Below are 13,427 nucleotides of genomic sequence, written 5' to 3'. Positions count from 1 at the left end.
GTGTGGGGACAGGACGGTGCCCTGGGGGACACCGGCCTCCATGGGACGGGTGGTGGAAAGGGAATCTTGGATTTGGATGCGGAATTTTCGGTGGTGTAGGTAGGATTTTATGAGTTTGGTAAAGGATATGGGATATTGGTTGGTGAGCATTTTCATCAGTAGGCCTTCATGCCAAACCGTATCGAAGGCCTTTGCGACGTCCAGGAAGACAGCACCAGTGTACTGTCCCCTGTTGAAGGCCGCCGTGATGTGCTCGGTAAGGCGAAGGATTTGGAGTTCAGTGGAGTGATTGGGTCGGAAGGCGAACTGCTCGTCTGGAATGACTTGCAGTTCTTGGGAGTGGGTTCTTAGACGGGTTAGGATAATTTTTTCTACCACTTTGCTCATAGCCGGGAGCAGGCTAATGGGCCGGTAGTTGGATGGGATGGTGTGATCTTTGTTGGGTTTTGGGATAAGGATTGTTTGCTGTTTTGCAGCGGGTAGGGAAGTGTCTTAGTCTGAGTGTCGCGTTTGTTATGTTTAGTAGGGCCATGAGGCCCTTGTGTGGTAGTCGTTTGTGTCGTGTTATGTATATTGTAGGGTCCGGGGGCTTTTCTGTTTTTAAGTCTGCGTATTGTCAGTCTTAGTTCGTCAGGTGTTGCGGGGGGGATTGTCATTGTCTGGCTCTCTGTCGACGCGTCGGGNGGTTGAGAAACTTGCATAATTACGCCAATATTTACCGACAAATAACAATGGCATACGTGACACTATGGTTTGCAATACGTTTGGTTATTCGCGCGGTTGTCATATCAGACAAAATCGATTTTGTTCCAGCCGATTTATATGCCGTTTTGTCAAACTTGCATAATTATGTCAATATTTAACGAAAACGAATGGCATACATGGCACTTTCATTTGCAATGCGCTTGGTAATTTGCGCGGTTGTCTTATCAGATAAAATCAATTTTGTTCCAACCGATTCGTATGCCGTTTGACAAACATGCATAATTAGGTAAATATTTAACAAAAATAACAATGGCAGATGTGGCACTATCGTTAAAATATAACCTAAAAATTTGCACTCCTTTTTCGCGTATGCCACCAGATAGATCCCTTACAAATTGTATGCCGATGATTTTTATAATGAATCTCATCGTAATGGATGATATATTAAAAGGCGTACGTGTAACTATCATTGTCATACCTATGCAATTAATACACAATCATACAGGTGAAAATTAGTTAATTAGGAAATTAGTTAGACCTTTGGGAATCCTAACCATATGCCCTTTGGAAATTGTGCACTTTATGCCAAAAATCATTGAATTTCGAATAGACATACGTGTAACTATCATTTACAAATACAATATTTATTTACACTTTTAAGGGCGTCATCCGACCCTTCGATTCCACACTACCCGTATGCCGACAGTTTTCCGATTAATTTTTGTTGCTAAAATACCATTTAGTATGCTCTGCGTAGGTGTAAATATAATTGTAAAACATGATTTTTTTTGCAATTAACAATTACCTTTACCGGTGCATGTTCTACGGTTACCGGCTAATTGGTATTGGTCGGCATGCGCTAAATTAATGATACCTTGAATAGCATACGTGGAGAAATCATACGGTTTTTTTGCAGCGAGCTGACGGCCTATAACTTCGTTATTTATAGTCTGATTTTAAAAAACAAAAATTTAAATTAAATGGCTCTAAATAAACTATAACGGGAGCCTATTAGAGCTTATTTACTATTTTTTTTCTGAAAAGCGATAGGTGACTTTTTTTTTCAAATGGCAATATATTTTTTTGTTATTATTGTGCAGATTTATGTTCTGAATCCAATGATGTATATGAACCTGACGTTTATAAAGCATTTATTACAGAAAAGACGACAAAATATTAGTCGATACCGCATTCGGCGCCCAGCCATTTACTCACTACAAATGTATTTTAACTAATCATACTTAAAAGAGAATTTGTTAACGGAACAGAAGCAATGTAATGAATATCAATTAAAAAAAACAATTTAATTAAATACATTAACCATTATACAAATTCAAAGTTCAGCACGAAATAACATTAATTAAACACAAAACACATTAAACGAAGAACAACAAACACAAAACTACTAAAGAAACAAATTGTAACCGTTGTTCTCTATCGTTTTCCTCTAATGCCTGTACTTTTTGAGGAATGTATGGTTTGAATTTGTGCTTTTTCAATATTTCATGTACAGGGTTATTCATTATATTTTGACCCCCCTTTAATTTTTTTCTTTTAAGAGTTATAAAAAAATGTGAAATATAAAAGTTGCACGAGTTTTTATGAATTTTTAGAAAATGATAGAAAAACAAATGAAGTCCAAACAAAATGGATATTAACTTTGTTAAGTTAAATGGAACACCCTGTATATTTTTACATATTTGGATAGAACGTTCCCTGTAGAGCATAGCCATATAGGGTTTGTTGGGTCCATCTCTAACAATAAGCAAGATACTTCTAAAAAACGAAAAGAAGGTTTTTTATTCAGAAACTAAGACATCTTGTAATTGATAAACCTTTTTCAGCTTTTCTGCCTTTTTTCAGTTACGTAAGGATTTACAGATTTAGTTATAATACGTTCTAAATAAATAAAACGTTCTATCCAAATATGTAAAAATATACAGGGTGTTCCATTTAACTGAACAAAGTTAACAGCCGCGGCCATTTTGTTTGGACTTCATTTGTTCTTCTACTATCATTTTCGAAAAGTTCATAAAAAATTATGCAACTTTTATATTTAAGATTTTTTTATAACTCTTAAAACAAAAAAGTTAAAGGGGGGTCAAAATATAGTGAATCACCCTGTACAAGTTCTCTTTGAAGCTCTAATATTATTAGAAATTTTCCGAATGAAAATTCTTGGGTTTTCTTCAACGTTAAGAAGAACATTGAACTCGATGTTTTCATTAAATTGGTGTTTTTCTCGCTTTGGTTTCTTAAAAGCACCCTAGTTTCTCAAATTTTCTTCAAGTCTTACAAATTTACGTGGTTCTGGAACTTCTCCGTGAGGAAATAGTTCTCTGTAAAGACAGACTCCTGCACCACGATTTTTATTACACCTAAAGTATACCTGAATCATGTTCATCAATTGATTATTACTCATATTTTACACTGTTGAGCTTATTTCAATAAATAATCTACTGTAAATGACAGAAAGAGGATAATGCGTAAAAAACTGGGGCACGAATGCTAAAATTACATTTACTTACTTTACTGTATTATTTTGTTTTCCAGGCATACATGATTAGTCATGTACCTGAAGTTCCGAACGTTCGTTTGAACGAAAATGAATACCCGTAATATCACGTTTAATCGTACTTAAAATGATTTTACCAACTAAATTCTGACTTCTGTGAACGATAACAATGCTTTCCCGTCATCGGAAGCCACCCCCCATATTATCCACCCTTAAAACTTAGTTACATGTATTTTAGAAAATTAGCCCCGTACCACCCTATATTTGACAAGTTGTTAACATTACTTTTATACTGATTTTTAAGAAACATTCGGACCTCTTGTCACTATCGGAAGATACCCTGTCAACAACCCTTAAAACTGTCATTACTTATATCTCCAATCAAGCTTAAAAAGCCACGTTAAATTTGATTTAAAAAGTTTACGTTTCATTTATATTCATTTACAAAACGTATTGCCGCCCTTTGTTGCCACCGGAAACTACCCTATCGCTATGAAGTACCCTTGGAAAGGTCAAGTACTCTATTCCAAATATCAAGCCTGCTATCACATTAAATCTGTCTTAATATTTTACGATAACATCTATATTGATTTATAAATACTATTAGTGCCCTTTGTTGCCACCGGAATCCACCACATCAACAACCCTTAAATCAGTTGTTTATTATTTCCCCCTTATCAAGCTTAAAGCCGTAATAGATTTTAAGTAAATTGTTAAAATTATATTTATATTGACTTATGACAACTATTAATACCCTTTGTTGCCACCGGAATACACTCCAACAACATCCCTTAAATCAGTTGTTTATTATTTCCCCGTTATCAAGCTTAAAGCCATAATAGATTTTAAGTAAATTGTTAAAATTATATTTATATTGACTTATAACAACTATTGATACACTTTGTTGCCACCGGAATCCACCCCGTTAGCAACCCTTAAATCTGTTGTTTTTGTATAATAGATTTTAAGTCAATTGTTAAAATTATATTTATATTGACTTATGACGACTATTAATACCCTTTGTTGCCACCGGAATGCACCCCAACAACAACCCTTAAATCAGTTGTTTATTATTTCCCCGTTATCAAGCTTAAAGCCATAATAGATTTTAAGTAAATTGTTAAAATTATATTTATATTGACTTATGACAACTGTTAATACCCTTTGTTGCAACCGGAATCCACCCCGTCAGCAACCCTTAAATCAGTTGTTTATTATTTCCCCGGTATCAAGATTAAAGCCATAATAGATTTTAAGTAAATCGTTAAAATTATATTTATATTGACTTATGACAACTATTAATAGCCTTTGTTGCCACTGGAATGCACCCCAACAACAACCCTTAAATCAGTTGTTTATTATTTCCCCGGTATCGAGCTTAAAGCTATAATAGATTTTAAGTAAATTGTTAAAATTATATTTATATTGACTTATGACAACTGTTAATACCCTTTGTTGCCACCGGAATCCACCCCATCATGAAACGTAAACTTTTTAAGCTTGATTGGAGATATAAGTAATGACAGTTTTAAGGGTTGTTGACAGGGTGTCTTCCGATAGTGACAAGAGGTCCGAATGTTTCTTAAAAATCAGTATAAAAGTAATGTTAACAACCTATGTCAAATATAGGGCGGTACGGGGCTAATTTTCTAAAATACATGTAACTAAGTTTTAAGGGTGGATAATATGGGGGGTGGCTTCTGATGACGGGGAAGCATTGTTTTCGTTTACAGTAGTCAGAATTTAGTTGGTAAAATCATTTTAAGTACGATTAAACGTGATATTACGGGTTTTCATTTTCGTTCAAACGAACGTTCGGAACTTCAGGTACATGATTAGTCAAAATATGTTTGTTTTGTTGTCAATTAAGCGTCCGGGCGCAAATAATGCGGTATTGACTAATATTTTCATGCTTTTTCTGCAATACATGTTTTACAAAAATAAACTTTATGTGCATTGTTGAATTCAGAATAGAAATCTGCACAATAATAAGTAAAAAAAAAACCTATATTACCATTTGAAAAAAAAGCTTTCTTTCAAAAAAAATAATAAATATGCTCCAATAGGCTCACTCTATATTGTACCCTCACTCTATATGTATTTAGAGCCATTTCACATCTATTTTCGTTTTTTGATATCAGACTATAAATGACGGAATTATGGCTTGCGGCGTTTTTTAGGACACAGCCTGTATATAAATAAATGCATTTAAACATACCCAGAGAATTCTAAAAAGTCCTTGTCCTACCCTATATGCTGACAAGTTTATAAACCTCACTAGAATGCTAAGTTTGCACAGAACCTTCAGTACATACAAACAGAGTAAGAGAATCTCTGCCAACTCTGAAGCAATGAACATGTTAAATAGTTTATATCCTTCTCCTTAGTGGTGGCTGGCGTGGGAAGGGGGGCCTGAGGTGCCGCACCCCCTAGTTTCATAGTAAAAAAATTTAATTTAAAATTTGGTTTATAATGTTATCTGGATAATTAAATGCATTAGCCTTATGAAACACATTAAAAAGGAAATGTTAAATTTGCAATGTGCAATCAATTTTGACTTGCACATTTCATTGAAAAACACTGAATACGTGGGCTGCTCATAGCTCGTCCATAAATCTGTAAAGTGTTTAAAGCAGTGATCATGGTTTCCGTCGCACAACAGTGAAAGGCAAAGTGGGAGTAACACATATTTACTTGGGCTCTGGTTAGTTCTTCCGTAACCAAATAGTAGCTATTCATTGTTTTTTTTTCTTATCAAATGTAATTTGTTTACGTGTGGTATACGTATTATTTCCTATGTTTTTTAAAAGATTGTAAAAGTTTAAATTAGATTGTAAAAACAAACTAACAGTATTTGCAGTTTGGAAAAATTTGGTTGCAAATTTGATTTTTTTTTAAATTATTAGTTAGCTAGAANCTAACCCTTAGAAACCACCCCTACCAAACCACAAACAGGCTAACCCACATGGCTATGTGGGTTAGGGAGTAGCCCGCTTGTGGTGTGGAATTTAATTATTTCAAGAAAAATAAGCGATTAAATTCGCTAGTCGCAGGCTCGGATGGATTAGCCTACTTGTGGTTTGGTAGGGGCGGTTTCTAAGGGCTACATGGGTTAGGGAGTAGGCGGGTTAGCCCCCTTGTGGTGTGGAATTTAATTATTTCAAGAAAAATAATCGACTAAACTCGCCGTTTCCAGGGTCTGCTTGTGGTTTGGTAGGGGTAGTTTGTAGGGGTTAGGTAGGTTTACCTCGGAATCCGTGGAGTTTTGGACTTTGCGCCCATGAAGACATTTGTTCAGGATGCCGAGATACGTAACATATAAAAAATTCAGCCAATTTAACCAGGAACCATTTCCCATAAGGTTTGTGCGGGGTCCTTTAGGCGACCCATATTTTTTATTTTTGCCAAGTGGCCCTCTTTTTCGGAGTTGCAGCCCTCTGAAGTCCGCCCCTAAGAATAATATTTTTTTTATATCTCGGAACCCTGTTGTACGAGAATCACTAAATTTGGTACACAGGGGTTTTATGACGTGGAATCTGATGGTGCAATGTTTTTTGGCGGGGAACACCCTTAAGACAATTTTTCGTGGGCCCCCTTATCTTTGGAGCCAAAAAAATTTGGTCGCATATTTAAATTTCTTAAAAATTATCAGTCCACTAGAAAGCCATTAAATTTAGAAACTTTTTGTCTATACTTTTTTCGTAACACGCAATGTTTTTGAGAAAAATGTTAAAATGTGATCGAATGCATATCGTGATTCTCCATTTTCCTCAAAAACTTTGCGTTTTACGAAACAAATATCAAGGGACAAAAAAGTTTCTAAATTCAATGGCTTTCTAGCTAACTAATAATTTAAAAAAAAATCAAATTTGCAACCAAATTTTTCCAAACTGCAAATACTGTTAGTTTGTTTTTACAATCTAATTTAAACTTTTACAATCTTTTAAAAAACATAGGAAATAATACGTATACCACACGTAAACAAATTACATTTGATAAGAAAAAAAAACAATGAATAGCTACTATTTGGTTACGGAAGAACTAACCAGAGCCCAAGTAAATATGTGTTACTCCCACTTTGCCTTTCACTGTTGTGCGACGGAAACCATGATCACTGCTTTAAACACTTTACAGATTTATGGACGAGCTATGAGCAGCCCACGTATTCAGTGTTTTTTAATGAAATGTGCAAGTCAAAATTGATTGCACATTGCAAATTTAACATTTCCTTTTTAATGTGTTTCATAAGGCTAATGCATTTAATTATCCAGATAACATTATAAACCAAATTTTAAATTAAATTTTTTTACTATGAAACTAGGGGGTGCGGCACCTCAGGCCCCCCTTCCCACGCCAGCCACCACTAAGGAGAAGGATATAAACTATTTAACATGTTCATTGCTTCAGAGTTGGCAGATATTCTCTTACTCTGTTTGTATGTACTGAAGGTTCTGTGCAAACTTAGCATTCTAGTGAGGTTTATAAACTTGTCAGCATATAGGGTAGGACAAGGACTTTTTAGAATTCTCTGGGTATGTTTAAATGCATTTATTTATATACAGGCTGTGTCCTAAAAAACGCCGCAAGCCATAATTCCGTCATTTATAGTCTGATTTCAAAAAACGAAAATAGATGTAAAATGGCTCTAAATACATATAGAGTGAGGGTACAATATAGAGTGAGCCTATTGGAGCATATTTATTATTTTTTTTGAAAGAAAGCTTTTTTTTCAAATGGTAATATAGGTTTTTTTTTACTTATTATTGTGCAGATTTCTATTCTGAATTCAACAATGCACATAAAGTTTATTTTTGTAAAACATGTATTGCAGAAAAAGCATGAAAATATTAGTCAATACCGCATTATTTGCGCCCGGACGCTTAATTGACAACAAAACAAACATATTTTGAGTAATCATGTACCTGAAGTTCCGAACGTTCGTTTGAACGAAAATGAAAACCCGTAATATCACGTTTAATCGTGCTTAAAATGATTTTACCAACTAAATTCTGACTACTGCCACCCATATTATCCACCCTTAAAACTTAGTTACATGTATTTTAGAAAATTAGCCCCGTACCGCCCTATATTTGACATAGGTTGTTAACATTACTTTTATACTGATTTTTAAGAAACATTCGGACCTCTTGTCACTATCGGAAGACACCCTGTCAACAACCCTTAAAACTGTCATTACTTATGTCTCCAATCAAGCTTAAAAAGTTTACGTTTTTTACAAATTTTTTATATGTTACGTATCTCGGCATCCTGAACAAATGTCTTCATGGGCGCAAAGTCCAAAACTCCACGGATTCCGAGGTAAACCTACCTAACCCCTACAAACTACCCCTACCAAACCACAAGCAGACCCTGGAAACGGCGAGTTTAGTCGATTATTTTTCTTGAAACAATTAAATTCCACACCACAAGGGGGCTAACCCGCCTACTCCCTAACCCATGTAGCCCTTAGAAACCGCCCCTACCAAACCACAAGTAGGCTAATCCATCCGAGCCTGCGACTAGCGAATTTAATCGCTTATTTTTCTTGAAATAATTAAATTCCACACCACAAGCGGGCTACTCCCTAACCCACATAGCCATGTGGGTTAGCCTGTTTGTGGTTTGGTAGGGGTGGTTTCTAAGGGTTAGGTGGGATAGGGGGGCTAACCCGCCTACCCCCTAACCCACGTAGCCCCTAGGAACCACCCCTACCAAACCACAAGTAGGTTAACCCACCTGACTTGAGAACAGCGGGTTTAATCTCATATTTTTCTTGAAATAATTAAATTCCACACCACAAGCATGCTAACCTGCCTACTCCCTATCCCACCTAACCCTTAGAAACCACCCCTACCAAACCACAAACAGGCTAACCCACATGGCTATGTGGGTTAGGGAGTAGCCCGCTTGTGGTGTGGAATTTAATTATTTCAAGAAAAATAAGCGATTAAATTCGCTAGTCGCAGGCTCGGATGGATTAGCCTACTTGTGGTTTGGTAGGGGCGGTTTCTAAGGGCTACATGGGTTAGGGAGTAGGCGGGTTAGCCCCCTTGTGGTGTGGAATTTAATTATTTCAAGAAAAATAATCGACTAAACTCGCCGTTTCCAGGGTCTGCTTGTGGTTTGGTAGGGGTAGTTTGTAGGGGTTAGGTAGGTTTACCTCGGAATCCGTGGAGTTTTGGACTTTGCGCCCATGAAGACATTTGTTCAGGATGCCGAGATACGTAACATATAAAAAATTCAGCCAATTCAACCAGGAACCATTTCCCATAAGGTTTGTGCTGGGTCCTTTGTCCTAAGAATCTGTGACCAAATTTTGTTGCATGCATTTCGGGACACCCTGTATAGTTCTAAATGAGTATTAACTGTTTTCTTTGTTGGTACATTTATTTTAATGTTTTAGTTTGCAGTAATGTGTTTTTAACGTACAATGTAGTCTGTAATGGGGTTTCTCGAGAGGAAAACAGCAGGAGTAATTTAATGTACAAGAATAATATTTGAGTAATACTTCAGTAATATTTGAGTGTTAAAACAATTATTTACATCACATGTAGGTATGATGCTATTATCGGCATTTCCTGTCACCCAGGTCTCCTTCCATTATTTCAGTAATCCTTGATTAATCATGAAAGTTAGTATTTTATGTACAAATTTTAGACATACAAATTTCCCCCTCGAATTTCTCGTAAATAAATAAATATAAAAATTAATGGCAACTTCTCATCTGAACAAATTTTATACAATTTTCTCAATACCCTAGATAAACAGTTTAATAAAAATTGTACCTGCATCTCTATAAAAAGTGTAATTATTATTATAATAATTTACCTACCTGGATGGTTTGTCGATGATCTCTGAAAATATTAACTCGGACGATAGCTTTACTAAATTCTGGATTCGTGCTCTGTATTAATTCATAGTCAATATGTTCTTCATACCCCAAAGCATCAAATCCTTTAAAAACAAACTCAAAAAACGTACATAAATTTTCAGGACTAGGACTGGTAATCAATATATTTGAATAACCAAAAGCTACTGCAGCAGATACAGCCAAACCTAATGTAGCAGATTTTCCTCTACCTCTAGCTGCAGTGAGTGATACTGTTGTCTTTAAGGATTTTTCCGAAATACTCTCAATAAATTTCAGCAAGACTTTCGCTTGGTCGCATGTCTTAGATAAATTAACCAAAACTCCTATAGGTTGTGCATCTTTAAATTGATCTTTCAAATTACTAAGTTCCACTTCATTTTGTGATAGTTCATGTAAATTTTCTACAGAAGTAACATTTATATTATGCGATGACATAGGTAAAACTGTTAATTGATCATCCACAACTAGGCAATGTGTACAAGCAGCCAATGATAATAAAAATCTTTCATTGAATCTACAAATAACATTTTGATGTGCCTCAGTACGAAACCTTTGATGGACATCCATGTTCATAGTATAGAGTTGTTTTAAAGATGTGTGGAACTGTAATAAAATTATTATCAAGCCACCTCCTTCAACAGTTTCAATTGTTCTGGCCAGGAGATTTGGAGTAATGGCCTGAAAATCTTGTAATACACACATTCCATATGTATTCCCAAGTATTTTATGAGTCTCAGAATAGTAGCAATATCGTATTTTCGTGGAAGAAAGAAATAATTCAAATGGGTCATCCTCATTTACTACAAGTTTTCCTGATTGAATTTTATTCTGTAATTGTTTTATTCGTTTTTTCTTGTGTGTATTAAATCCCAATTCGTTTTTATAACACCACAATACTGATGGTCTCTCTTTTATACAGGCCTTAGAGAGAATATGGTGTAAAATAACTACCTAAAATAAAAATTAAGTCTTACTCCTAGTGAATCTAAATGATGAATTTTGAAAAATATTCTTAAATTTGTCTATGACCTTCTATTATCTATTTACTTTACTAACCTGATCGCGACTTTTTTCGCCTGTAACAACAAATAAAGTTCTGTGACCAAGTTTCACTCCATTTTCAATTAAAATTCTTATACGGTTATCAATTTTTTTTCGCACCATATTAAAAATATTTCTCAAAAATCCTATTCGTCTAAACCCAAAACAGTGAATAATAACACAAATTAACTAGGTATATAAATAAATGAAAAGAGAAATGAAATAACAAATAACACGTGTATGTAACCTTAGAATATTATTCTAAGCACGAAACATAAAACGTTTTCTTTCGTTCTCAGTTTTGAATCATGATCACTGAATCAGGATCAGACAAACACGAACTAGATCCTTGAATCCAATTTCGAAGAGAACAGGATTTTGTTTACTGCTGACATTTGATTTGATTTGAAATATCGTTTAGATATACCTATTCTTCTGTGCACAATTAAAATAAAAATAGTAACTGCCTTCTTAGAGAAAAAAAAGAACACCACAATTTTAAGTGTGATCGTGATCGCCGCCATTATTCCATGGCTAGAAATTGGCCTCAATGATTTGGGATCGAGGGGGATTATTCCTCTTTATCCTGCCTCATCTCCTGTAGGCCTGGACAGCCTTCGTAGGTGGGCCCCATCCGTCGTCTACAAAATTTCGAATCACAGAAAAAGTTTGATTCATAGGGGAAAGAAGATTACTGATCCTAACATATAATCTGACAAGATCCGGAAACAAGAAAACAACTACGAAAACGATTTTGGGATCATAACGCGTTTAGATCCGAAATCTGAAACCAAAAGAAAGCAGCTATAATATAAGATCAGAGATATGGAGTAGGGAGTGTCGTATAATCTGAACGAGCGAACTTCAGATTTCGACTATCTTTCGAATCCAAGTTCCAACGCCCGGAACAGCGCTCCAATGCAAGCCCTCTATGTAAAACCTGAAGCTAACAAACATATTCCACAATGTTTCCAATCCCGAGCCCGAAGTCGCTATCAGAGGAGAAAGTAAAACTTTCACCCATGTTTCCAATCCAAACCTCAAAATCCAGCACCAAGCTCCAAGCCCGATTTCAAGCATAAGAAATCGAAGGCAAAGCATTAAATTGCATAATGTTTCTAACTCTGAAGCCGAAGCCGCTGTCAGAGGAAAAAGTAAAACTTTCACCCATGTTTCCAATCCAAACCTCAAAATCCAGCACAGAGCTCCAAGCCCGATTTCCAACATAGGAAATCGAAGGCAAAGCATTAACTTACGCAATGTTTCGAATCCTGAAGCCGAAGTCGCTGTCAGGACGGAAAGTAAGATTTTCACCCAAGTTTCCAATCCGAATCCAAGAATCCCGGACAACGTCCTAAGTCCGATATCCAGTAACACAAACCAAGTCCTAAGCCATAATTTACACAAAGCTTCCATTCGCCAAGCCGATATCAATACCAGGGCGAAGACGGAAGAAATCGACAAGGTTTCGAATCCGGCTACTATCCAGCCGCCTCGAACCAAGAAGCAGCAGTATCCAAGGAAAACAAACAAAAACACCTATGTTTCAGATTTCCAGCATCGCAGAGCCGCAGTTGAGCCAAACAAGCCAAATAACGAAAATCACCGATGTTTCCAATCCACCTGCGAGAAGCCGCAAATCATCAAAAATGCGCCCTCTGGTGATGGAGACGAGTTAGGCCACATCGAGGACGACCGATGCGAAGCCGACAACGCGCCAGCAGCCACCTTCCAGGGAGTCAAGAATTCGACCCACTTTCCAATGGTCCCCGGCCTTGCAGGGAAGCACCGATCAAGAAGAGGGAGAAAATTCGTAGAAAAAACCCGGGAATCAACCGCGGATCAAGGCCGCGAATCACCTACCGAGATGGACCGTCAACTGCAGGCATTTGCAGTTATTTAACCGGATCGACGTATCCGGCCAGTCTCTGTGTGGGACGCTCCAAATTTTAGTTGCGACATTAAAGCCTCTACAGTCATTATTACAGCCTTTCGCACACATTTAACCTATTGTTAGAGTCAGATTTATGTTAATATATATATATATATAACCTAACCTACCTCTTATCTATAAAAGAAAGGTAAAACGTCGCCCGGGCATTTATTTCTGACCCGCGGCAGACCCAAATCACGGGCCATTAGCCAGCCCTATCATAAAGTGTTAGATATAAGCTCTAGTGAAGTGCATCAAACCGCCCCTATAGTTATCAGAACTATATGAGCGTAGTGTTTACCTCTAGATATATATAATTATAAGAATTATATATACAAACTACCTAATCAACGGCTCTCATA

The 13,427-nt window shown here is 36.3% G+C and overlaps 1 protein-coding gene across 1 annotated transcript; it reads right to left on the bottom strand.

Moving 5' to 3' along the window:
• Positions 1 to 10,052: 10,052 nt before the first annotated feature.
• LOC108910227 (RNA cytidine acetyltransferase) lies at positions 10,053 to 11,381 on the bottom strand (the record flags this gene model as incomplete). The annotated part of the gene is made up of 2 exons (XM_018714780.2): positions 11,148 to 11,381; positions 10,053 to 11,042 (listed from the first exon to the last, which is right to left on the bottom strand). Coding segments are annotated over exons 1-2 (1,098 nt in total), but the record flags the coding sequence as incomplete, so codon positions are not given.
• Between the last annotated feature and the right edge of the window lie 2,046 nt (positions 11,382 to 13,427).

The sequence above is a fragment of the Anoplophora glabripennis genome, unplaced genomic scaffold, assembly GCF_000390285.2.
Source record: "Anoplophora glabripennis isolate ALB-LARVAE unplaced genomic scaffold, Agla_2.0 scaffold734, whole genome shotgun sequence".
NCBI classification, from domain to species: domain Eukaryota; kingdom Metazoa; phylum Arthropoda; class Insecta; order Coleoptera; family Cerambycidae; genus Anoplophora; species Anoplophora glabripennis.
The sequence above is the reverse complement of the archived record's forward strand: the minus strand, read 5'-3'. Positions and strand labels throughout refer to the sequence as shown.